General features: G+C 41.1%; 1 protein-coding gene across 1 annotated transcript; it reads right to left on the bottom strand.

Annotated features, from left to right (window-relative positions):
- Positions 1-449: 449 nt before the first annotated feature.
- Positions 450-26,474, bottom strand: LOC115173147 (neuronal pentraxin-2). Its single transcript, XM_029731080.1, has 6 exons — positions 26,361-26,474; positions 8,867-9,955; positions 6,462-7,107; positions 5,096-5,346; positions 3,845-4,024; positions 450-2,815 (listed from the first exon to the last, which is right to left on the bottom strand). The coding sequence occupies exons 2-6, from the start codon at positions 9,659-9,661 to the stop codon at positions 2,606-2,608; spliced, it is 2,082 nt and encodes a 693-aa protein (XP_029586940.1). The 5' UTR covers positions 9,662-9,955; positions 26,361-26,474; the 3' UTR covers positions 450-2,605.
- Between the last annotated feature and the right edge of the window lie 1,362 nt (positions 26,475-27,836).

Genomic DNA, 27,836 nt, shown 5'->3' with positions numbered 1-27,836 from the left:
TAGGCCACTGAACATACAGAACACCCTCCAAAGGCAACTCACACCCTCTTGTGGCCAACCAGGTGGACTCCGATTGATCATCATGAGTCATGCCTCTGCTTCCTTTGTATGTAGGCCTCCCATCCTTTACCCTGTTTGGTGTTCACAGATCTGTATACGGACTGGATATGTGTAAGCGATAAAGCAGTAGCTGCCCTTCCCAGCATGCTCTGTGTTTGGAAATCTTACCTTGACAGGGCTGGTGTGGGTGCCAGCTTTTGCTCCCTCAAAGCAGTAACACGTCTGATTCTACTAATCACAGTTTTAACAAATATGAACAGTCTTTATTCAATGCTTTAATTAGAAGTGTTACTGCTTGACTGGAGCAAAAGCTTGGACCAGCACCAGCCTTTGCAGGGTAAGACTGACCAGCAATGAAAGAAATTACATGAAATATCCATTCATGAGATATGCAATAATTTTATTCAAAATCTTGATTGTATTTAAACATATTTAACAGAGTTAATGCATGTATTCCTCATTGAAGTTTTACAATTCATTTGACATTTTTGGCTTACACACAAAGGAAAGGGACTTTTGACCAAACACACAAGAATGAATAAATAAAAGGTTGTTCAATATTTACAGACAAGAAAAAAAACGATCTATTGAGTGTGTCTTTATGTACAGATTAAAATGTATACCAAAGGCGAGATTAAGCAAACTTTATGGAAGCAACATAGATCCTGGTTATACAACTGCATTCAATGCTATGTTTAACCTGAATTATATCTAGTTGTATTAGCATTCATTAATCAATAGTACTTATTATTTGTAACAAATGAGAAACATTATTTTTTTTTATTTTTTTACCTCACATACATTTGGCCCACTAACAGGAAAATGGGAGCATGGGTTTTTAATGCTCAACTTGGCATTATCAACTCATATAAAACAATCCAGACCACTATGTCCTCTCACAAAGGTGCATTAACAAATATCTACTAATGTAACCCACTGTAATTGTTGTAATGACTATTAGTGGTCAGGGGGCATGTCCAGCCAAGTTCTATACTATCACCATGGCAACCACAGATGACCCTTTTACGATCAGTGTTCATGTAATTCAATGAGACATAGCCAATCCGAGCTTAATAGCCTACAGTGAAATGGGGGTGAGTAAGCAAATACAATTGAATAAATTCCTAATTTGAATGCTTTACAGACAGAAAAGGGATGACCATAGTGAAAGGATAGACAAAGGAAAGGATGTTTTGTTGTGTAAAATGCCTTATATTTACAAAAAAAGAAATGGTTGGTATTTGTTTAAGTAATTTGACAGTTGATATTCAAGACAGGCTATATTTTTATCTATTTTTATAAGCATTTTACATGCATAAAAAACATAGGACCCAATGAATAAAAACCAACATTCGATGAGGTTGACTTTGATATAAGTATTTTAGAGCATTACAGAATTCTTTTTTCTTCCCCAAGCTGTTTTGAGTGCATGTGCATTCGTGTGTGAATGTATTTAAGAGGATGTGTACGCTATGACAACACGGAAATAGTCTGGAGCTCGATCAGAGCTCTACCTGTCAGGTAAATCTTACTGTAAACCACAAGATACAATGGAGATGTCAGCATTACCTTAGACCTCTTGACAGGCAGTTAACCTGTATTTTTGCGAGCTCATGTCCACAACTTCAACTCTGGTGTTTCATAAAAACCTGGCAGCCATCTCAGACACACTGATAAGAAACACAATCCAGTTGAATGTTGATCAGTTGATATTTGTAGAGCTAAATTCATCAGAAAAATAAAATGGAATGTTTACCAGTTGCACGTGTGTACAACACAGTAGTAAAAAAATAGTCCTCTAACATTTGTGTGTGAAAGGTGGAGTTGGGACAGGCTAAAATCCCCCCCCAACAAAAAAACTAAAACCATAGATAAGATCCTCCATCGTCATGTACAAAAAATACAATGTAGTACCTCACATTCATCACATTCAATCATCAAATCATTATCAATGTCTTTTATCTCATACACTTGCCATCTGTGTGGCTGTTTTGAGCGCCTTTAGTTTGTTCATTCCATATGGTCCACAGTTGGTTTATGAGCATTCTGCCTCTGCGTTCCTTTTAGTCACTGGCATCGTCCTGCTCGCCAGCCAAAAACAGAAAGACGAACAAATAACATCTGGAGTATTAGGATTTTGAGAACCATGTCCCGGCATAATATGTCCCAGTAAAATGTTATGATTCTTTGAACACCTGACTGATGAAGGGCTTTACTAAGGCCGAGGCAAACATGGGTGGACCCATTTAAAGACAGGGAATCCTATTACCGGTATTGGATCCAGGGAGCAGCAGCGGTCATTGCCATTCAGTTAAATCCAGCCTTTGCTCTTTTAAAGTCTTCCCAGTTCCTCGGCCCAGCGAGGGGGAAGGCAGAACAGAGAGGAAAGGGATGGCAAAATTGCAGAATGGCTAAGGGCCAGCCTGGTTTGTTGCTAAGGGCCTGTCATGTGTCTGCAGCGTAGTGCACAGAGCCCTGCTGCCACACCAGACAGCTCGTTAAATAACATCAGGGGCCATTTTTATGAGGCAGAGTGTGGTAGTCCTTAGTGGCAGGGGTCGAAGGGGTATTTAGTGACCCCGCCGTGAAGCTCAACCACTGCCTCTGTCCAGGAGATGAGGTCACCCGCCAGGTGACCTCCGCAGGAAGCCTGGCTATAGATTTCGTTGGGTGTGAGAACGCGAGACCACAACTGGAGGTCTGACATCTCGCCCACGAAGGATTGGGTGGCGTCAAATCGGCCACCTAGGGTATCCTGTTAGGAAAGCACAGGGTAATTGTTAAGGCTAAAGGCCCACAAAATATGTAAAAGTACTAGATGTACCACAATAAAAGATCAATACACAATTATTTAAACAGAATTGTCTCGTCTTTGAGTTTTCCACCTTTATCCCCTTCAAAGCAAGGTTGGTTAACCGCCAACAACGTTCTAAAACTAGGCTGTTCAGATCAATCAACCTTCGTACTTAAACCATTTCATGGCCTAGTCTTATGGTAACTTTTTATTTGTGGCCTAAATCATCAGTCACTTCCTGGAACTCACTAGACATGACATTTGAGCCCTGGTCAGAGTGGATCTCCCAAGGAAGACCAAACTGAGTGATGAATTTGAAGCATTAGCAACAGTTTAAGCTGTAATATGTTTCAGAGGGATCAGTCATTTTACATTTAAGTCATTTAGCAGATGCTCCAACCTGGACTCAGGGGTAGACGTAACATAGTAAATGTAAATCTGGGACACTCCAATTAGTTTGACATGTTACATTTCGTATAGTATGAATTCATTTGTGGATGTCCATCATCCATTTCATGATATGTTGTGAATTTCAATTCATATGATATGTTGTGGCTAAAGTTAGCTAGGTGGCTAAAGCTAACATCATCTAGGTGGCTAACATTAGCTAGGCTATGGGTTAGGTTTTGGGGAAGGGTTAGCTAACATGCTAGTAGTTGCAAAGTAGCGAAAAACTAGTAAGTTGTTGCTTATTAGCTAAAACGCTAAAGTTGATTTCCAAGCTTAGTTTTTGGCAATAGCCTGTGTCTTCTCAGGACACAACTAAATGATAATCATCTTTAACATGATTGTATTAACAGCTTTTTGTCTTCTGCAAAGCCTAAAATCACCTAACAGGCAATTGTGACAGGCAATTCCCTGCTGGTAACATTTGGAGGCACCAGTGGGATCCAGTACTGCTGTTTGAAATTTCAGTTCCTATCCCAGCGTTTATATGTTCTTCAGAACCTTGAGAATGCAAATTCATAGAGAGAAAATGTATAGTTGTACCTGTTCTTGGCCCAGAATAAAGACTCCCCCAGGCTTGATGGGATGCCATGCAGATAGGTTCTCTCCAGACCCCCTTTTAACACCATCCTGGAAGGCCTCCCAATGCCCATCGTGTGTTGACCATGTCATGCACAGGTGGTGCCACTTCCCATCCGTCATTGCCATGGGCAATGTCACTGCCTGTGCAGAGAAATAGAGTCACTGGCTTGATTAACTAATTGCATGATTGGCTGATTGATTGATTGATTGGCTCAATCCAAAGAGTCTAAACAAAATATTTCCGTGAGAGAAAAGGGCAAAGTTCTGTTCGGAGAAAGAGATTATTACTAGGTTAATTGATTGGTTTATTGGCTGACTGTAGTCTCATTGTCTTGGACATTTTGAAAAAATTCAACACAAATATTGTTTTTTAGGGAGATATTTTATGAAAGATTTGTCCGGTTTTGTGAATAGGTACTTATAGCCATCACATTTCAAGTAATGTAATTTCTTTCCTTTTGTGTCAGCTCATAACAACATAGCATTCAGGTGCCATAGCTAGGCATCTCTCAGGTTGAACCACCAAATCTCCTCTTGTCTAGGAGAAACCCTGACTCATGCACAGGTATAGTATGGGCCCGGACCATGTGTCTATCCCCGCGTCCACCCTGTCATGGGATGCCTCTCCACATGACTGTGGTAGGTAAGCTGCTTGCCTTTTGCCCTGAGGTCTTATTCCATTAGGGAGGATGATAGATGAGGACAGGGCCACTGTCTCTAAGGGGGAAAGACAGGGTGAGAGCAGGATCCAGGTGAACTGTAACTGTCACAATTGCCTCCTGCCTCGTTCCTTGAGGACAGGAGATAAATCTGGTGCCTGATTGGGTGAGAATGCAGTCACCTGCCACTGAAGTGTAAGCTTGCTTGCCTTGAGGTGATTGATTTTCCACTTGTGCTGCCAATGGGACAACTGACTGATAACATAAGCTTACTTAAAATGTTGATAAAAATGTTCAAACACTCCTTGCCAGAACCTGTTTTTGCTTTGTTATTATGGGGTATTGTGTGTAGATTGATGAGGGGGGGGGGACAATTTAATCAATTTTAGAATAAGGCTGTAACATAACAAAATGTGGAAAAAAATCAAGGGGTCTGAATACTTTCCGAATGCACTGTATGTGTGTAAGAAGTGAGAATATACAGTATATCTTCCCAAATTGGTCACTAGGGGCACAATGTGAAAATATGCAAAATATGCAATCATGCTCTTACATTGTCGTTGACCAGTAGTTCCATGGGGTTGTTGCCCCATTCGATCAGAACCAGTTCGTTGGCCTGTCCCGGGACAGAGTAGGAGAAGGGCGTGCCGAGGCCAGGCCCTGATCCCCCTTTTATCCAGAGGCAGACAGTGAGGGCGAAGATTTCAATGAGTAGGGTCTTCTTTATCCTTCCATACATGTAGTTAGTGCGCATAGGGAAGCCAATCTGGAAAGCATCCGGACTCTTTGGCTTTTTCCGGGTACCTGTTGGAATACAAAACAGGAAAATATGAGCAACGAACAGCTGAGGTGTGAAATGAAAGTAATTTGCCAGTGTCTGTGTTCTTCGAAGGCCAGCCTCTTCACTGTTGACGTTGAGACTGGTGTTTTGCGGGTACTATTTAATGAAGCTGCTAGTTGAGGACTTGTGAGGCGTCTGTTTCTTAAACTAGACACTCTAATGTACTTGTCCTCTGGCTCAGTTGTGCACCGGGGCCTCCCACTCCTCTTTCTATTCTGGTTAGAGCCAGTTTGCTCTGTTCTGTGAAGGGAGTAGTACACAGCATTGTACGAGATCTTCAGTTTCTTGGCAATTTCTCGCATGGAATAGCCTTCATTTCTCAGAACAAGAATAGACTGAGTTTCAGAAGAAAGTTCTTTGTTTCTGGATATTTTGAGCCTGTAATCGAACCCACAAATGCTGATGCTCCAGATAATCAACTAGTCTAAATAAGGCCAGTTTTATCGCTTCTTTAATCAGCACAACAGTCTTCAGCTGTGCTAACATAATTGCAAAATGATTTTCTAATGATCAATTAGCCTTTCAAAATGATAAACTTAGATTAGCTAACACGAGGTGCCATTGGAACACAGGAGTGATGGTTGCTGATAATAGGCCTCTGTACGCCTACATAGATATTCCATAAAAAATCTGCAGGTTTCCAGCTGCAATAGTCATTTACAACATGAACAATGTCTACACTGTATTTCTGATCAATTTGATGTTATTTTAATGGACAAAAAATGTACTTCTCTTAAAAAAACAAGGACATTTCTAAGTGACCCCAAACTTTTGAATGGTAGTGTATAAGTTTTTTTAAAACCTTTATTTAACTAGGCAAGTCAGTTAAGAACAAAGTCTTATTTACAATGACGGCCTACCCCGGCCAAACCCAGACGATGCTTGGCCAATTGTGCGCCGCCCTATGGGACTCCCAATCATGGCCGAATGTGATACAGACTGGATTCAAACCAGGGACTGTAGTGGCGCCTCTTGCACTGACTATATCTGTACCTGCAGCTACAACTTGGAATGCATGATATCAATCGGAAAATAGTATAGAATGGCAAAGTGGGTTATTATCAGAGAGTTTCAATACCAGGGTTAGAGTTCCTGTGGTTAAGGTGGCTCAGCACAGTTTCCAGCTTGTTGTGTCCACGGCCAAGAGGTAATGGAGCTGGTGGCTTGCTGTTATAGGCTGGACGAGGGCGATGGGCATGGTCGTCATTGCCATGGTGATCATCACCGTTTTGACGGTGGTCATCGTGAAGATCATCGTGGTGGTCGTCGTGATGATCATCGGGATGGTCGTCATGGTGATCGCCATGGTGGTCGTTATGGTGGGTGTCATGGCGGCCGTGGCTACGATCATAATGGCGGTCATAGTGATGGTCATCATGGTGACTGTTTTGACGGTTGTTGTGGCGGTTGTTGTGGCGGGTTGGGGTGGGGGTGTGGGTGTCGTGATAGTCATCGTGGTGATCGTCGTGGTGACCGGGCCCATGGTGGTCATCGTGATGATCGTCATGGTGGTCATCGTGGTGACCAGGTTCATGGTGGTCGTCGTGGTGGTCGTCCGGATGGTCATCGTGGTGGTCGTCATGGTGGTCATCGTGGTGGTCGTCATGGCGACCATAATCATGATGCCCACTGTAGTGATTGTTGAGCTGCTTCTCAAGTGCATTGATTTTACGTTGCAGGAGGTCTCTCAGTGAGCTTGAATAGGAGCTGGAGGAATTCCTGGCCTGGAGAAAGAGAGAGAATTAATAATAGTTATAATAGGAAATGTTTGCATACCTTATTATTAGTCCATGTGCTTGGTTATTAACACTTTCTGGGGCATATCCATGGTAATTTATTTCCATAATAGGACTTTTAAAGAGCTGTTTTTTTTTTTTGATTTTTAGACACCTCTTCTACTTCAGCCCATTCTGGGTTGCTTACTTCGGCCATATTGTGCTGCCCCTAATCTCTCCAAGTGGGCAGATAAATGAAATAACAATAAAGCCAGCTCCTCCCTCCCTGGAAAACCTCCTTCCTTCCCTCCCTCTACTTCTGTAAGTGTCTCTGATCAAATCCGGCTTTACTCAGTGCCAGAGCACACCAAGATTATTAGCTCATCCCCATGGATGATGCTAATTGGCATTGAAGGTGTCTAGAACCCTGCAACACTTGGAAACCGGTTCGTGGCATAGATATCCTGTTATGTGACGGAACTCCAATCTCAGCTGTACTGTCGTTGTCTAACACCCTCAAGGCGAAGGTTTCTGTGTCACCCTTTCTATGAACCACCAGTGTTATGTGTTATTAATGTGTGCATAGGCTATAAGCCTATCTGATGTCTTATAGCAAGAATATTTGATAACAGTTTATTTTTAGAGCCTGACAAATATATCGTTTCATCTATTTTATTGGCCAATATTGGCCTTTTACCGACATATCGATATAGGCCATAAACAACATTCAATAAATGGGGTGAAGAAAGTGAATCTCAATGTTATCTGAACACTTACGGCCATTATTGTCACAATGTAAGCAATCAACATTTGAAGCAAATTTTTTGGACAACTGCTCTTTTGGTTGGCAATTTAAGAGTACTCAGTGTGAAAAATGTTCACTGTTAATTCTCCCTGCTGTAAAACACTATATCGGTTGGCCTCTACTTTCTATGAACCCCCAGTATGAATAAGTGTTATTAATGCCTACACTCTTAGAAAGAAATGGTTCCAAACGGGCTCTTCGTCTGTCCCCATAGGAGAACCCTTTTTGGTTATGTAGAACCCTCTGTGTAAAGGGTTCTACATGGAACTCAAAAGGGTTCTACCTGGAACCAAAAATAGTTCTTCAAAGGGTTCTCTTATGGGGACAGCGGAAGAACCCTTTGAAGTTCTAGATAGCACCTTTTTGTCTAAGACTGTATACCAAGTCTTATAGCAAGTCTTACAATTCATTATGGAGTGCTAGAATCGCTTTAAGCGAATTGATACCACAGCTGGTTCATAATGAGAAACAGAATTCATTACAATAAAAAAAATCATCTTTCATAATCCCCCAAAAATAGTGGTCAACTAAGTTGGATTTTTGTATCTACAAAGGAACTTCATTAATGCATGGGAAAATTAAGAGTAAAAACAAAAACTGTGTTTAGTTGGTTGTTAGTGTAAACGGTCATATGTCATACAATCACTCAACAGGACCCTCTCCCAGGCTTCATGAATTCCCATTGCATTAGTGCAAGACTGCTCTATGGTGAGAGTCGGGATAATTAACTAATCAATTTAGGTCTTCATACGCACACACATGGATGGAACTTGGGCTGTAGGCCACTTATATCCTCACGGCGTGGGAGAAAGCCGGAACGCCCTTTGTCGTGCTTAATTTCAGGTCAGTAGCAAGACAAACAGTGGCCCCATAGTGATGCATAAAATGACCTCTATTCACACAAAGGGCAAATAAGCTTCCTATCCCTTTTCCTACTCATCCTTTGATCCTGTTCCCACTCACCTGCAAGTTCTCCAGCCTCTCCTTGAGTGTCTGTAGCGTTTTCCTAGTCTGCTCAGGGGAGAAGGCCCCATGCTTGCTCCCAGCGTTGTCCTTCCCTCGGTGGTGTGGGTCTGATCGGTGCCCATTGTTCAGTGGGTAGTGTGGGTCCCCGTGGTGGTCAGTGTCATGGTAGGAGTGATGCGAGCTCGGGTGATGGGAGTTGTGACGCGCGGGTCCATGGTGGTCGTCGTGATGGTCATCGTGATGACCCACCCCCCGGCCAAAGCCCTCACAGAGGGTCAGCTTGGCAGTCAGTTCCCTGATCGTCTCCCGCTGGTCTAAGATGGTCTCCTTTTGCCGCACCAGGCTCTCACGAAGGTGCAAGATGGTGGATTTGGCCTCGTCTGATATTCCTATCCCCATTCCCATTCCCATCGGCCTCCTGCCGTTACCATTGGGCGCCCCTGCAGCAGGTCCATGGTGCCCATTACTGCTGGGTCTGTCGTGGACAGGTCCATGTGCTGCCCCACCTGGTGTGAAGCAGCTGGGGTCTGTGTCCGCTGGAATTGGGGTGCAAACAAACTTGGGCTGGGCTCCATAGTCATAGTCTAATCCCGGCAAACTAACAACAGCCATTGAGGAAGATATGAGAGTATAGAGGAGTAGAGAAAAAAGAGGGAAAGAGGGTAGGATGAAACCTGGAAGTACTCCACCCCAACGCATTTGCCCTGTAGACAAAAGCATCAGGGGTGGGATGGCGTTGTCGGCCATCTTTCGTCGACGTCTCGCTTCTCTCCTGTCAAGGGAGACTGTCATTTGGGGCGGCTGGTAAGCTGATTTGACACATGGCAAAACCAATCCCCAAATCCCCTGTCCAACAGGGTCAATTCCTTCGAGAAGTATTCCAGCACGCAGGGCCTTGTCTCTCTGCTAAAGCTGTTAGTGCTTCATCACCGTGTCGCTGTATCAAACAATGCACATTGGCTCCATAACGGGATTAATGGCTGTTGAAGTGTCCGCCTCCAGGTGATCCCTCTTGGCACAGTGTGCCTCTTGTGTTCGGCAGCCAAACGAATCCGTTTATAGCCGTCTTCTATCCATCCATCTCATCTGGAAGGAAAAGACAAGGGCGTTAAAAGTCATTCATTGGAAATACTAAGTCTTGGGAAATATGAATTATTTCAAACCTTATGCTATCACTTCAGTGAATAGACAACAACAGCAACATACGAGGGCATGATCAGAAGTACATTGATTTACTGAACAGTACAGAGCAATGGGATGGCGATGACAGGACGCGAGCAGAGCAGCGGTGGGGAGTAATGGAGCTAGGATCATAAGCAATTCAACTCCAATTATTTAGTCAATCAGTCACCGCTATTGGTTTTCAACGAGCCAGCAATGGCTTGGAGTGAATGACGCCAACAGCTGAGAACCCCCCTGGGCAGTGTAATTCCATTACAAGGCAGCCAGCAGGATGCAGTTAATGAATGATGGTTTTCATTTTCATGTGGACAGATAGGCAGTTTACTATGCAGAGTTTGGAGGTTATTCATACTGGAACAACGGGAACAGTTGTCTGAGACACGGGGATACCACTAAATAAAACATATTGAAAGAGACACAAATAGTCCTCATGTTATTGAGGAGGTGTGTACAGACTAGGATAGCACAGTAGCCCTGAGTTACAATGTACAGTAATGGGAAAGAACTGCTCGTGACCAGGGATATAGTAGAATGCTGCTGATGCCCCTTTTTATCTGGGGAACAGCATTTAACAATTAGCATTGTTAGCGTTAATATTTATGCCTTTTGTAACGTGTAGTCAGAGATTGACGCCCATCAAACCACCCGACTGCAAACAATTCTAAGAGTAGGTATAAAGCCTCAACTAATCCAACAGTTCCTGAATAGAGGGTCAGTGAGGAAAAACCAGGAGAAGGTAACAGATTTCTCAAGGACACTGCCTAATAAGCCTCTTACCCATCCCCATGGCGATCATCAATTCACCACACCTACCGATAGGCCTAGGCCTGCATCTTAAAATATAATCCCCAGTCCTATATTTTCATCAGATTATTGAGAGTCGATTGATTTGCCACATTAGTCATTCTTAATCCAATGTATTTAAAGGTAGTCTCAGCGAAATGACGTTGCCACAAGCAGCACCACAGCTATTGAGACGGGCGAGAGGCGGCACTTCGCTCTCACACAGTAGCCACGGGACCAAAAGAGCAGAGAAGTTGAGCCTCGCGCTTCAACGCTCTTCGTTGTTGCGGAAATTGACCCACTATGCTGTTTACTTTCCGCATCTACATCACATCACGGAGTATACCTTTAATCGGATACAGTATATTCTGAATAATACATAAAACACACTTTTATCAAGTTGGCAATTCTTGATATGTCTGCATGCTATATTTCAACTTCTACAGTGGATGAAAAAAAATAAAATGTGCTAGAATAAACTGACTAGTTTTCCCCAGCCATGTTTTAATGAGGAATTCGACACTACTGGATGTGTGCAACAGATGTAGCGCATGGATGACACATTCATCTGCGAATGAACTCTCCACCATCTGTTTTCACTCCCTTTAACACACTAGCGTAATCAGACATGGCCTTTGAAGCGTTCGTGCGTCACACATGATTCGTGCGTCATCATATTAACAACCACAGGGTTTTTTTTGGTTTCTGAGGTAATATCACTGTTTGGATTACGATGCAGGGTAACACTTTACGTTAACTTGCTCTAAACTTGTATAGTAAGTAATGCTGCAGTTACCCTAGTAACAACATTGTATTAACATGTTCTGATAGTCATTTGGTAATTGCTTTGTAATTACACATTCTGACACCTGTTGTTAAAGCAGTTTTTATTGTCAGACAGGTGGAAATAGGAAGACGTGAAATAACCAAAAACTCCCTTACTAGGTAATTACTAAGCACTTATTAAAGGGATAGACAGTAAAACTTTTCCCTGTAAATGTACAGCATTATACTGGCACCAGAGTTGCCAGATGAATACTGTAATTTTGCTTTACAGCCGTGATGCTGTGATATTTGACGGTACTATTTTCCTTACCGTAAAACATATTACAGCATCCCTTCTGTAAGGGGATGATGTAATGTTTTACAGTTAGGAAAATAGTACTGTCAAATATATGACATCAAAATTACAGTATTAAGCTGGCAACTCTGGTGCCAGTATAATGCTGTAAATGTACAGTGAAATTCTCCCTGAAAGCTACAATAAATGTAAGAAAAACAATGCATACATTTGTGCATAAAATACATTTATTCAAATTGGTAATAACATTAGCAGAATATACAACAGAAGTAAGAACAGTTAACATATATTTAAACAAGTAAGAGCATAATTAAAACACTCATTTAAAAACGATATTTTGTGTGGGGTATGGGGGAAAGAGAGACAAAGAGAGCGAGGGAGGTGGAGTTAAAACTGGGATTGGGTACAATCCTAGATCTATGGTAATCAGGGCAACTCTATTTGGTTGAAGGGGTTTTAGAGGCAGTGAAACACAACGGGACAGTTTGGGCAGGAGAGCATCCAGGAGAGAGAAGTCAGCGCAGCATCGGGTGTTCCTCATGGGGCGCCGTAACAATCCTCAGTTTTGATTTGTCAGCTCTTCTCACCCCTAAGACAAGCATAGAAAAAGAAAGAATAGAATCAGAGACAGGGCTGGTAGGCTGTGGGTAAAAAGATAGGTGAACAAGGGACATATCAAGCAGGTGTTGTGTGCGTGTGTGTGTGTGTGTGTGTGTGTGTGTGTGTGTGTGTGTGTGTGTGTGTGTGTGTGTGTGTGTGTGTGTGTGTGTGTGTGTGTGTGTGTGTACTTACCTTGAGAACAGCTGTCTTCCTCTGGGCCACCTTGTCATGTCATTTGTCCCATCTTCAGGGTTCATCATCTTGGGTGGATCCGAACCAAAACAGCCATATATCCAATATAGCTTATGAAATCAATTGAGGCATTGAACAAATACAAATAAGACAGCTACATATACAGTTGAAGTTGGAAGTTCACATACACTTAGGTTGGAGTCATTAAAACTCATTTTTCAACCACTCTACAAATTTCTTGTGAACAAACTGTAGTTTTGGCAAGTCGGTTAGGACATCTAGTTTGTGCATGACACAAGTAATTGTTCCAACAATTGTTTACAGACAGATTATTTCCCTTATAATTCACTGTATCACAATTCCAGTGGATCAGAAGATTACATACACTAAGTTGACTGTGCCTTTAAACAGCTTGGAAAATTCCAGAAAATAATGTCATGGCTTTAGATGATTCTGATAGGCTAATTGACATTTTTTAAGTCAATTGGAGGTGTACCTGTGGATGTATTTAAAGGCCTACCTTCAAACTCACTGCCTCTTTGCTTGACATCATGGGAAAATCAAAAGAAATCAGCCAAGACCTCAGAAAAAAAATTGTTGACCTCCACAAGTCTGGTTCATCCTTGGGAGCAATTTCCAAATGCCTGAAGGTACCTCGTTCATCTGTACAAACAATAGTACGCAAGTATAAACACCATGGGACCACGCAGCCGTCATACCGCTCAAGAAGGAGACGCGTTCTGTCTCCTAGAGATGAACGTACTTTGGTGCGAAAAGTGCAAATCAATCCCAGAACAACAGCAAAGGACCTTGTGAAGATGCTGGAGGAAACAGGTACAAAAGTATCTGTATCCACAGTAAAACGAGTCCTATATCAACATAACCTGAAAGGCCGCTCAGCAAGGAAGAAGCCACTGCTCCAAAACCACCATAAAAAAGCCAGACTACAGTTTACAACTGCACATGGGGACAAAGATCGTACTTTTTGGAGAAATGTCCTCTGGTCTGATGAAACAAAAATAGAACTGTTTGGCCATAATGACCATTGTTATTTTTTTATTTTTTATTTTTTTATTTTTTTAACCTTTATTTAACCAGGAAGGGCTCATTGAGATTTAAAATCTATTTTTCAAGAGCGTCCTGGCCAAGATAGGCAGCGCCAAGTCATTACAGAAATTACAGACAAACAACATGAAAAACTACAAGTAATCTAGTAAAAACCATAGAATTAACAAAGAATATAACAAAATCAAAAACAGATTGGAGGATGTTTGGAGGAAAAAGGGGGAAGCTTGCAAGCCGAAGAACACCACCCGAACCGGGAAGCACAGGTGTGGCAGCATCATGTTGTGGGGGTGCTTTGCTGCAGGAGGGACTGGTGCACTTCACAAAATAGATGGCATCATGAGGAAGTAAAATTATGTGGATATATTGAAGCAACATCTCAAGACATCAGTCAGGAAGTTAAAGCTTGGTCGCAAATGGGTCTTCCAAATGGACAATGACCCTAAGCATACTTACAAAGTTGTGCATACTTACAAAATGGCTTAAGGACAACAAAGTCAAAGTATTGGAGCGGCCATCACAAAGCCCTGACCTCAATACCGTAGAAAATTTGTGGGCAGAACTGAAAAAGCATGTGCGAGCAAGGAGGCCTACAAACCTGACTCAGTTACACCAGCTCTGTCAGGAGGAATGGGCTAAAATTCACTCAACTTATTGTGGGAAGCTTGTGGAAGGCTAACCGAAATGTTTGACTCAAGTTAAACAATTTAAAGGCAATGCTACCAAATACTAATTGAGTGTATGTAAACTTCTGACCCACTCGGAATGTGATGAAAGAAATAAAAGCTGAAATAAATCATTCTCTCTACTATTATTCTGACATATCACATTCTTAAAATAAAGTGGTGATCCTAACAGGCCTAAAACAGGAAATTTTTATTAGGATTAAATGTCAGGAATTGTGAAAAACTGAGTTTAAATGTATTTGGCTAAGGTGTATGTAAACTTCCGACTTCAACTGTATGTCACACAGGGTTTTGACAGCTAAGGAGAACACTGTCCCGGTGTTGTTACCATTCATGCTCTCCTCATTGAGTAGACTGTATCACAGTGACATCAAGATGGCTACCAATATTAGTTCTTTTTTGTGTAGGCTGCTATCCTACTTGAAATATAATCCTGGGAGGAAAATAAATTGTCTATGTTACTAGCTACCTCCGGTGACACTGTGATAGAGCTGCCCAGTGGTTGGCAGGCATCTTGACACAACACTATGAGTCTCATCCAATGGCCGTGTCTTTTGAATTGCTAAAAACAAGCCATTTCTCTGTAGTAATAGTGAAAACATAATGGGTCCAGCATCTGTACTCAGTTTATTCCTCTATTGCACTCAGAGGCTGCAGTACAGCAAAGCCTATCATCACAACAATTATTATCTGCCTGATTTTTTCTAGGTCGCACACAGCAAGATATTTACGAGCAATTTAGAGCAGATCGAAAGGGCTTGTGTCAACATTAGCCAGCTAACTAGCTAGCTAGCTAGCTAGGTTAGCTAAGAAAACATGCAGCAATTCAATGTTGGTTAGCAATAAAGATACTTACAGTGCCTTCGGAAAGTATTCAGAGCTCTTGACTTCTTCCACATTTTGTTACGTTACAGCCTTATTCTAAAATGAATTAAATCAAATATTCAACAATCTACACACAATACTACATAACGACAAAGCGAAAAAAAAAAAGGTTTTAATTATTTTTCAAAACAGAAATACCTTATTTACAAAGGTATTCAGACCCTTTGATATGAGACTCAAAATTGAGCTCAGGTGCATCCTGTTTCCATTTATCATTTTTTAGATGTTTCTACAAATTGATTGGAGTCCACCTGTGGTAAATTCAATTGATTGGACATGATTTGAAAAGGCAGACACCTGTCTATATAAGGTCCCAGAGTTGACAGTGCATGTCAGAGCAAAAGCCAATCCATGAGGTTGAAGGAATTGTCCATAGGGCTCTGAGACAGGATTGTGTTGAGGCACAGATCTGGGGAAGGGTACAATTATTTTTTTTCTAGCATTGAAGGTCCCCAACAACACAGTGGCCTCCATCATTCTATGAAGAGTCCAACACAGTGGACTCTTCATAGAGCTGGCCGCCTGGCCAAACAGAGCAATCGGGAGAGAAGGGCCTTGGTCAGGGAGATGACCAAGAACCCAATGGTCACTCTGACAGAGCTCTAGAGTTCCTCTGTGGAGATGGGAGAACCTTGCTGCACTCCACCAATCAGGCCTTTATGGTAGAGTGGCCAGACAGAACCCACTCCTCAGTAAAACGCACATGACAGCCCGTTTGGAGTTTGCCAAAAGTCACCTAAAGACTCTCAGACCATGAGAAACAAGATTATCTGGTCTGATGAATGCCAAGTGTCACTTCTGGAGGAAACCTGGCACCATCCCTACAGTGAAGCTTGGTGGCGGCAGCATCATGCTGTGAGATAATTTTTCAGCGGCAGGGACTGGGAAACTAGTCAGGATCAAGGGACAGATGAACAGAGCAAATACAGAGAGATCCTTGATGTAAACCTGCTCCAGAGCGCTCAGGACCTCAGACTGGGGCGAAGGTTCACCTTCCAACAGGACATCAACCCTAAGCACACAACAAAGACAACACAGGAGTGGCTTGAGGACAAATCTCTGATTGTCCTTTGGTGGCCCAGCCAGAGCCTGGACTTGAACCCGATCGCACATCTGGAGAGACCTGAAAATAGCTATACAGCGACGCTACCAATCCAACCTTACAGAGCTCTAGAGGATCTGCAGAGAAGAATGGGAGAAACTCCCCAAACACAGGTGTGCCAAGCTTGTAGCGTAATACCCAAGGAGACTCGAGGCGGTAATCGCTGCCAAAGGTGCTTCAACAAAGTTCTGAGTAAAGGGTCTGAATTCTTATGTAAATGTGACATTTTCGTTTTTCTTTTTTTCTACATTTGCAAAAAAAAATTAAAACTGTTTTTGCTTTGTCATTATGGGGTATTGTGTGTAGATCGATGAGGGGAAAAAATGTAATCAATTTTATAATAAGGCTGTAAACGTAATAAAATGTGCAAAAAGTCAAGGGGTCTGAATACTTTCCGAAGGCAGTGTATAAACAAGTCAAGGTACCTACCCAGCAGCTGCTGAAAATGTTCTTCCACTTCACAGCAGCTTCAAGAAGATATTTAATAAAATAATCTGACATTCATGTCTCACCAGACAGCATGAGGTTGGTGCCTGAAACTGATCATTTGAATCTACAGTAGGCCTAAGCTATTACCATAAAGAAGAACAGTAATTTTCTATAACAGTACTTTTTAAGCATTTTACCCATAATTCAGTGCAAGCTACAGCATTGATTCTGTGTAACAGATTTACAGTGTTTTACTGTTGAAATTACAGAAAAGTCCGACAGTGCAACGAGAGATTCTGGCAATTAAGCAGTTTTTCTACTTACCCAGAGTTAGATGAACTTGTGGATACCATTTTTATGTCTCTGCCTGCAGTATGAAGGAAGGCAGCATTGGCTCGGGAAACTACCACTAACTTCCTTCATTACTGCACTCAGGTGCGAAGCCGTATCTTAGTGTACCTGTAGACTTCCAGTCATTGCGCTAATGCTAGTTAGCGTTGGTTCGCGAAAGTACCTCTTACTTCCTACATACTGCACGCAGAGACATAAAACTTGTATCAACGAGATCATCTAACTCTGGGCAATCCAACGCACTCTGGATCATCTAACGCACTACCCCTTTACATTATTGTGTAACAACATGCTACTACAATGTTGTTGCTAGAACAAAAAGGGTACATGCCTTAGTAATTTACTTAACCAAGGAATTATATCATTGGGCATTTTACTATAAGTAAGATTTTGGTTGTCACCAGATAATACAATTTACTTAATACAATTGAATATGCCATTATTTGTTACAAAACAGCCATAAACTATAATGTTAGTAATTAAGACTGATGTTTATAGTTTATGAGCAATATTATACTTTGAATTCATGTTGGACGTAACTTCTCACTCTAGATCAAATGCACTATCGACATTAACATCAAGTACTTCTAAAATATATATTCAGAGCCATCATAAAGCAGGTCGTTTTTTGATGACCCTTATCAAGTCTTGCTCAAATCCTCATTATGGCATGTTTTTCTGCTTCTTTACTCCTTTCTGCTCCACTGCTCCTTCACAGAGCAATTACAGTAACACTGACACTTCCTATAAGTAATCTATTCGCTGCCTTTATAAGTCAATGGAATGACTAAATGTGGGGTAAGTCATTGTTTTGGACGACCAGCTATGCACAAAGAATCCTCCCGAGCCTTGGCAAGTCCAAGTCTTCTGACCAGGAGGGACGTTCCTCCTCCCAAGGTTGACACACTAATAGGATTCCCAGGATTAATACCTGAGGGTGGAGCGGAGGATTGGCCCTGGCCTGCTCACCTCAGAAAGTCAAGGCATTGTTTCCATACGTGTAGAATATATAGGATATTTACAGTATTTCACGTTGACTTTCCACAAGGTATGGCTTCCACAACACATTCTCGTAAAATAAAATTGTTCAGTATAGGTGCTAAGAATGGTACACAATTTCCTTTAACCTGATTCTAAATGAAAGTTTTAAAACAGTACCACATATCACATCATGGGTATGTATCATATATAATATCAAGGGTATATATTTTGCACACTAGCTGTGTAGAAATATAAATACTACTTTGAAAATATGACACTGTATCAAGGCAATGACATGTTCCAGTTTAGTTGTACCTTTTTTTCGTCTTTCGCTCTCAACACTTAATGGACAATTCCGGCATTTTTCAACCTCATATTCTTCATCTCCAGCCCCAAACCAGTGTCTACATATGTGAAAACAGCGCGTTTCTATGACCTGTGGTTAAAAAGATGAGAAGAAAGGTCTTTAAAAAAATGCTTCTCTGTGGCATCACATGGTAGGATTAAAAGTAAAAAAAACTGTGATTTTCAAAACCTGCAATGAGTTTTTAGTCCAAGGGAGGGTATTTTGTTGCTCCCAGTGTCACCGCGAATCTCATAGTGTTTGAAAATCACTGTTTTCAAACTATGTAGAACAATTACAGTGTACCACCGCAGACCTGTCCATCCAAGCAATTAGTAAGACACAGTCTACTATAAGTGGGACCCATGCTGTTTCCAACAAGTGTTTTGTTAACTCGAGATTAAAAAATTCTGTAACAGCAACATGTGTTCAACAGACCGTTCATTTTTGGCGTCGATAAGCACGCTTGCCGTTAACACTTCATAACAATAGGCTGAGCTATGTTAACTTCACTGCAGGGGTTGAAGTAAAAGTCTAAAGGTCGTGCCACTGACTCAACCTCAACTGTGACACGATGTGACGGTTTACCTCTGGGCAGCTACCGGGATCCTGTGGGACAGGTCTCTCCGGACTGTACAGTTGTTTACCATGCCTTCAAAAGCTCATTATTAAGTGTGTTAAGAATAAAACACAGACACTTAATCTGACCATAGATTAGTTGAAGCTGCAGAAAAGCCCAGGTTTCCTTGTAATCCATAGTGGAAAGGAAATGATCTAAAAACAATAACTGCGTTGTTGTCACGTCCTGACCAGTATAAGGGGTTATTGGTTCTTGTAGTTTGGTCAGGACGTGGCAGGGGGTATTTGTTTTATGTGGTTCGGGGTGTGTGTTTATGTAGAGGGGTGTTTGGTTAGTGTTTTCCGGGGTTTTTGGGCTATGTTCTATGTTAGTATATTTCTATGTTTAGTTTATTGATTTGGCCTTCAATTGGAGGCAGCTGTTCCTCGTTGCCTCTGATTGAAGGTCCTATATAGAGGGGTGTGTTTTGTTTGGGTTTTGTGGGAAGTTGTGATTGCATAGCTCTGTTTAGCCTGTAATCATGGTCGTTCGTACGTTTTCTTTTCTTAAGTGTTCTAAATAAATATATAATGAGCACTCAACCCGCTGCGCTTTGGTCCACTTACTACAACGGCCGTTGCATTACATACTTTCATTCTAAAACACCTTGTGAAATGCAGTAATCTTATGACCAATAGGAAATATCAGCAACAAAGCAATAATTGGTTATGTATCGCCTCGACTATGTAAAGATGTCAAATATTTGAAGGTGCCAAACATATGAGCCTGGGTCAAAGGTCATGTCATGACCTTGACACGAGCATGTGGCCACAAGCCCATCCATAGAAGGCCTTGGACTGGGAAATATGCTTATGCTGGTGAATTATTCAGTTAACACAACCAAGGTGATGGTCTGACTTCACACTAAGTTCCCATGGACTCTGTGTACAGTAAAACACTGGTAACTGTCCATGACCACTACAATTGCATTTTATACAGTTGGAGCAGTGGTGGGAAAAGTACTTAATTGCCATACTTGACATACTTTAAAGATACCTTAACAGAAAATGACTCAAGTTAAACTGAAAGTCACCCAGCAAAATACAATGTGAGTAAAAGTCTAAAAGCACTTCATTTTAAATATTCTTCAGTATCAAAAGAAAATGTAATTAAAAAATATATACTTATGTATCAAAAGTAAAAGTACAAATAATTTCAAATTCCTTATATATGGCAAACCAGACGGCACGGTTTTCTTGTTTTTAATTTACGGATAGTCGGGGACACTCATAATTTACAAATTAAGCATTTGTGTTTAGTGAGTCAGCCAAATCAGAGGCAGTAGGGAGGAGCAGGGATGTTCTATTGATAAGTGGGTGAATTAGACCATTTTCCTGTCCTTGTCACACCCTGATCTGTTTCACCTGTCTTGTGATTGTCTCCACCCCCTCCATGTGTCGCTTATTATCCCTGGTGTATACAGTTGAAGTCGGAAGTTTACATACACCTTAGCCAAATACATTTAAACTCATTTTTTTACAATTCCTGTCATATAATCATAGTAAAAATTCCCTGAATGATTTATTTCAGCTTTTATTTCTTTCATCACATTCCCAGTGGGTCAGAAATGTACATACACTCAATTAGTGTTTGGTGGCATTGCCTTTAAATTGTTTAACTTGGGTCAAACGTTTCGGGTAGCCTTCCACAAGCTGCCTACAGTCCGGCACCGAGTGAGTCTGCCTACAGTCTGGAACCGAGTGAGTCTGCCTACAGTCCGGAACCGAGTGAGTCTGCCTACAGTCCAGAGCTCCTAGAGTCTGCCTACAGTCCAGAGCTCCTAGAGTCGGTCTACAGTCCAGAGCTCCTAGAGTCGCCCTACAGTCCAGAGCTCCCAGAGCCCAGTCCAGGGTCTTCAGTGACTGGCCTCAGGCAGAGGTATGCAGTGGGGGTGGTTTGGTCAGGTAGGGGATTAAGGCCTGAGCCACCTCCATTGTAGGAGGTTTGGGGAGGGAGGGGGTGTTAGCACAGGAGCCGTCGGTGACGGCAGCCACCCTCCCTTCCCTCCCTTTAGTTTTGGGATTTTCTTCTTTTTTTTTCTTCTTTTTTTTTTGTGAGGTGCATCCGGGGTCTGCACCTTTGGGGGGGGGGGGGGGGGGGGGGGGGGGTACTGTCACGTCCTGACCAGTAAAGGGCCTATTTGTTATTGTAGTTTGGTCAGGACGTGGCAGAGGGTATTTGTTGTACATGTTTTTGGTTATGTGTTTATATAGAGGGTTATTTTGTGTAGAGTGTTTCTGGGTTTATTGGTGTATCTATGTAGAAAGGGTATTTGATTTAAGTGGCTCAGGGTTTATTAGATATGTATTTATGTAAGATGGGGTGTTTGATTTAGGTGTTCCAGGTTGTTGGGTATGTTCTTGTATTGTATTTCCAGGGGGCTGGTCTAGTGTTGGATTTCTGTGTTGGCCTGGTGTGGCTCTCAATCAGGAACAGCTGTACATTGTTGTTGCTGATTGAGAGTCATACTTAGGTCGCCTGTTTTCACCTGTTTGTTTGTGGGAGATTGTTCTTGTTTAGCTGTTTGCCTGACAAGACTGTCAAGTTCGTTTGTGTTTTTGTATACGTGTTTTGTGTTTTTTTCTTCTTCACCAATAAAAAGAAGATGAGTGTACATTTCCCCGCTGCGTCTTGGTCCTCTACACCCTACGACACCCGTGACACCGTACTTCGCGGTTGGAATGGTGTTCTTCGGCTTGCAAGCCTCCCCCTTTTTCCTCCAAACATAACGATGGTCATTGTGGCCAAACAGTTCTATTTTTGTTTCATCAGACCAGAGGAAATTTCTCCAAAAAGTATGATCTTTGTCCCCATGTGCAGTTGCAAACCGTAGTTTGGCTTTTTATGGCGGTTTTGGAGCAGTGGCTTCTTCCTTGCTGAGCAGCCTTTCAGGTTATGTTGACATAGGACTCGTTTTACTGTGGAAATAGATACTTTTGTACCTGTTTCCTCCAGCATCTTCAAAGGGGCCTTTGCTGTTGTTCTGGGATTGATTTGCACTTTTCGCACCAAAGTACGTTCATCTCTAGGAGACAGAACGCGTCTCCTCCCTGAGCGGTATCACGGCTGCGTGGTCCCATGGTGTTTATACTTGCGTACTATTGTTTGTACAGATGAACGTGGTACCTTCAGGCGTTTGGAAATTGCTCCCAAGGATGAACCAGACTTGTGGAGATTTACAATTTTTTCTGAGGTCTTGGCTGATTTCTTTTGATTTTCCCATGATGTCAAGCAAAGAGGCACTGAGTTTGAAGGTAGGCCTTGAAATACATCCACAGGTACACCTCCAATTGACTCAAATGATGTCAATTAGCCTATCAGAAGCTTCTAAAGCCATGACATAATTTTCTGGAATTTTCCAAGCTGTTTAAAGGCACAGTCAACTTAGTGTATGTAAACCTCTGACCCACTGGAATTGTGATACAGTGAATTATAAGTTAAATAATCTGTCTGTAAACAATTGTTGGAAAAATAACATGTATCATTCACAAACTAGATGTCCAAACCGACTTGCCAAAACTATAGTTTGTTAACAAGAAATTTGTGGAGTGGTTGAAAAATGAGTTTTAATGACTCCAACCTAAGTGTATGTAAACTTCTGATTTCAACTGAATATACTTGTGTTTCTCGTCTCTCTGTGCCAATTCGTCTTGTAAGTTTTTTTTAGTCAACCAGCTGTTTTCCCGTACTCCTGCCTTTTCTATTCTCTTTTGCTAATCCTCCCGTTTTTGACCCTTGCCTATTTTTTGGACTCCGTACCCGTCTGCCTGACCATTCTGCCTGCCCTGACCTCGAGCCTGCCTGCCGCTCTGTACCTCCTGCACTCTGAACTGGTTTTGACCTTTTGCCTGTCCACGACCATTCTCTTGCCTACCCCTTTTGGAATGTTTAATAAATATCAAGACTCAAACCATCTTCCTCCCGTGTCTGCATCTGGGCCTCGCCTTGTGCCCTTATAGTCCTGTTAAGCATTCAAAATGTAACGAGTACTTTTGGGTGTCAGGGAAAATGACTGGAGTAAAAAGTACATTATTTTCTTTAGGAATGGAGTGGAGTAAAAGTAAAGGGTGTCAAAAATATAAATAGTGAAGTACAGATACCCCCCAAAAAACTATTTAAGTAGTAGTTTAAAGTATTTTTATTTAAGTCCTTTACACAACTGAGTAGGAGCTTTGTAAACTAGCACTATGCAAACCTGACTTGGCACAGTGGAAGATCCCTTTCAAGTGTTTATGTACTGGGGAAATACCTTGTTGTCCAATATATATTTGCTCAGTATTTCAGACAAATCCCCTATTCAGTATCCTCGTCAAGCAATCATCATGATATGATTTTGCATTAGTCTTAGAAAAAAAGGGTTCCAAAAGGGTTCTTCGGCTAGGTTCCAAAAGGGTTCTTCGGCTGTCCCATAAGAGAACCCTTTTGGGATCTATGTACAACCCTTGAGGGAACCCTATTTGAGTCAATGAATATTCATATATGTAAAATATACAAACCTTGCAGAGAGCCTATCCAACTGATAATCTCTTAAATGTATATAAACTACTGGAACCAAGACAAAAAAATGACTGATATTGGCTCAAGGTGAAGGGAATGTTAGAACATAACGAACAAAATTATTGTTAACAAAAATGTACGCTTAATCCAGTTTATACAACAGGTGGGTCTAATCCTGGATGCTGATTGGTTAAAACCACATTCCATAAATCTATGACATTGAAATGCTTAATTCCTCTGTTCCATCTGACTGTGCAATCCACTGTCTCATCAGCCCAGCCAGGCAATTTATATACTAGATCTACATTGTAAAAAACATCTAGACATTATCTCCCATTTCTTTAAGAGTAGCATTTGTTTTTCAACAGCAGAGATTTTGTATAACCTTGCTGTCCGTCTCTCTGACATTTGCAACATTGTTTCAATATTGAAATTTGATCTCCTATGGTAATGAACAAGTCGGGAGTCGGAACGAGACAGATAGGCTGGCAGCTTTTCTCAGCCAGTCAAAATCATGAATCAGCATAATTTTAATGGATATATACAAAAGAATGTCAATAGGAAAACACAAAATGTGGCTAGTTTGCTGTCATTCCATCTTCAGTTTGAAGTGACTGTGTTAGCTGTGCAGTTGGCTACTGTATCTCTTCTGAACAGTGGCCTGGCGAGAGAGCAAATGTTCTATGCTAGGTGAAATCGCACATTAGCTCAATGTTATGTATGTTTAAAAAAATTAAAACAATGAAAATAGCTTAAAACAAACGCAAATGCAGCTACTTTGATGTTATTCTGACTGCACTGTTGTTTGACGTGACTGTGTTAGCCAAAGTTGGCTAGCTAGCAAGCAAAGGATAACAATGTTGCCAGCCATCATGGCAACGGAAACATTTAGAACGAACGACTGGGTCGCGTCCATAGATTTAGAACAAAAGACTTAACAACTGGGTTGCGTCTCTGGCAACCAAACCGATAGAACGAACAACCAGTTAGCTTGGGTAGCAACCCTAGATTTGTGTTGGGACTATGTCTTGTGGAAAGATGAAATAGTATGAATAAATTCATCAAAATAATGTTTTTAATAAAAATATGTCAATCATTATTTGAATGTGTTGGTAACCCGTTGTATAAAAGTGATAACTCCCTCGAAGCCGGTGTTTGGAGGATATATTGACACAAAGCAAAACCCGTGCCAATAACATCCTCCAAACACCGGCTTCTCGGGCATTATCACTTAAATAAACTAATGTATAGAATTTATTACACAAGACAAAATTCACAAATTCTATAGCACAACAGCAAAGTCATGTCTTAAGTTTAAAACTAACAATGACTCAATAATCTATGCCTTCTGGGAATGTTATAAAGTCCAGGAGTTGTGGGCGGAGCTGGAAAGTTGGCTGTCAGAATTACAATGTAAATGTACTTTTAATTTGTGTCTGCATATCTCGAGACATGGCATATGAGGGTGCAGTGAGATACCAAATGGGTTGGACGATACTTTTCTTGTCAATCATTTTTTTTAAACGAATACTTAAAAAGTGGAAATCAATCAATCCTCCATCGTTAATACAATGGTAAGGCTTTATTATTTAAATGTTGAAAGTGCATGGGCGATGAAGAGAAACAAAATGGTGCAGTTTAGGCCATGTGGGGGAGAGTGATCAAGCAGCTGACGATAGGGGTGTGAGCAGGTGGGTCTAGTCAGGGGGGATGTTATGGATGTTGGTGTGCGTCTGTATGTTGTTGATGTTGGGTCTGTTTGTATTGTTAAAAAAAATGAATCATACCATTTTTTTAAATGAGGGTTCTTACCTGTAACCAAAAGAGTTCTACCTGGAACCAACAATGGTTCTCTCAAAGGGTTCTCCTATGGGGACAGCCGAATAACCCTTTTAGGTTCTAGATAGCATATTTTTATCTAAGAATGTACAGATGAATGACATTTCAATCTACTTCTCTATTGTATAGCTAGTGAAGCATAATCACAATACCAAAGTACAAACTTGAGGAAAAATGCAGACAAACAATATTCCAGAAATAACCATACAAATTACCAATAGTAAAGACATAATACATAATTTAAATCCCAATGCAGCTTGCAAACAAACGTGCACAATTGCAGAAATACAATTGGCTACTCCAAAATAATTAAATAATTCCTAAAAAAGCAGTCACAATTGGTCTATTTGTAATACTTTGTCACGTCAAACTGTTTCAGATCATGCTTCTATATACTGTAGTTGAAATATCATGTCTGATCCTATGGAAAATCTGACTATTGTATAATTAATTTACATGGAAAAACCTTTATCCTGTACTTTTCATAAGTTACATATTATAGACATTTGTAGAATTCCAGTTAAGGTGTCTTGACAATTACGTAAAAATTACTAACACTCTAACACACTAATACTACATTGAGTGAGATCAATAAAAGCTATGCCTACAAATTTGAGCGTATTGTTTTATACTACCCTTTTCTGACTTCACCAGAAAATAAGAACAGCACCCTACAATTTTGGAGTCATTTACTTTCAATCTGAAAGGTTTCTAAAATAGAGTTTTAGCCACGCTCGATCAACCATTTGGACAGAGCAAAGCAGATTATCCTGAAGGTTAGATTTGTATATTTTAAAACATTTGCAACCATCCCAAGGAGTAATAAATATTTTGGGGGGAGAATAAGTTTCCTTACCTGGTCACAAGCTACAGAGTCCCAAGCTGGTTAGTCCATCCCAAACACTGATCAGATTGAAAAGGATTTGTTCGAGGAGGATAATTTTAACTCTCTCTTCCTCTCTCTCCCTCCCTCTCTCACTCCTTTGTCTTTGTTTTGTATATCCCTCCAGTCCTCCTGGTTCTCACGGTCAACAATTTTATTGATTCTTCTTGACTTTCAAGACGTCAACAAGTACCCTTTCTCAGGTTCAGATTATTTCCCTACAGAGCTTTGGACACTCTTTTGCCCATGAACGCCCAAGCATTAAAATTGAACTGGTAAAAATATCTGAGTGTAATAAAGGTGTTTATGAGCCTATATTGCCAATATATAATACATATAAGTTGATTAATTAAGTCCAATCAACTGATACACTTTGACTACACTATATTCTACTTCTATGTACCAGAACAAACTAGGGAACCATTTATTATACAGTGAAGACCATTGGGGAAATGAAACAAACAAAATGCTAGGTGGTTAAATGATACTGAACATACACTTCACATAATATTGATATGACAAATACACTGCAGAAGCATAAGTTATCACATTAATTAAAGGAAAAGGTAAAAGGTAAATTGACCTCTTGACAAATGTATTATATAATATTGTTAAAGATGTAGAATAGTTTAAATACCTTAATAAAGAAGATGAAACTGCCTTTTCACTTTTCACATACCCATAATAATTACCAAATCAGAAATATAGTTTCTAATGCTAATTGCGGAGAGTTCAGACAGTTTGGAGAGAAAATGGCGGATGAGAGAGAAACAGATTCCTAGAGGAAGAGCAGAGGATGGACAAGAGACGAATGGACAGGAGGAGGGTGGACAGGAGGAAGAACAATGATAGCGAGGAGGGAGTGTGAGAAAGAGGTGAGATGGACATTAGAACGCCAAGTAGTCCTACCCAGTGAGAAGTCCTGGCCAGTGATTCTTCAGTCCAAACAGTGTGCCCTCTTATCTGCTGGGATCAACAAGAGTGGCATGGTCAGTGCACAACACCTATCGGCATGATAGTAGCACACGGCTATTGTTGTTCTACAGTATATTGCTGAATTTGAGAGCCACGGTCACTCTCAGGTGATCTACTGTACATTTGGAGTCGAGAGTGAGCAAAATCGCAAGTGTTACATCAACTCTAATAGTGTTAAATGTAACACTCAAAAGTGTTCACTTTTTTTTTTAACACTCACAGAGTTTCTGTAACTCTGCAAATAGTTGCAATTGGCCAACACTGGTTATTGTTCCATTAACATTATAATGGTGCCATTCCCCAGAAATCGTGAAATACTATTTTTCTTTTGTCATGTACACATTTTGCACTGTGCGTGCTTGCAACAGCTCGTAAACAAACACAGGAAGGACAAAAGCCCCATTGATGGAGGAGGGTAAAATGATTGGCATTGGCAACAGTCACGCAGTCCCATCCAACCTATAAGATCAAGGC

The sequence above is a fragment of the Salmo trutta genome, chromosome 34, assembly GCF_901001165.1.
Source record: "Salmo trutta chromosome 34, fSalTru1.1, whole genome shotgun sequence".
NCBI classification, from domain to species: Eukaryota; Metazoa; Chordata; class Actinopteri; order Salmoniformes; family Salmonidae; genus Salmo; species Salmo trutta.
The sequence above is the reverse complement of the archived record's forward strand: the minus strand, read 5'-3'. Positions and strand labels throughout refer to the sequence as shown.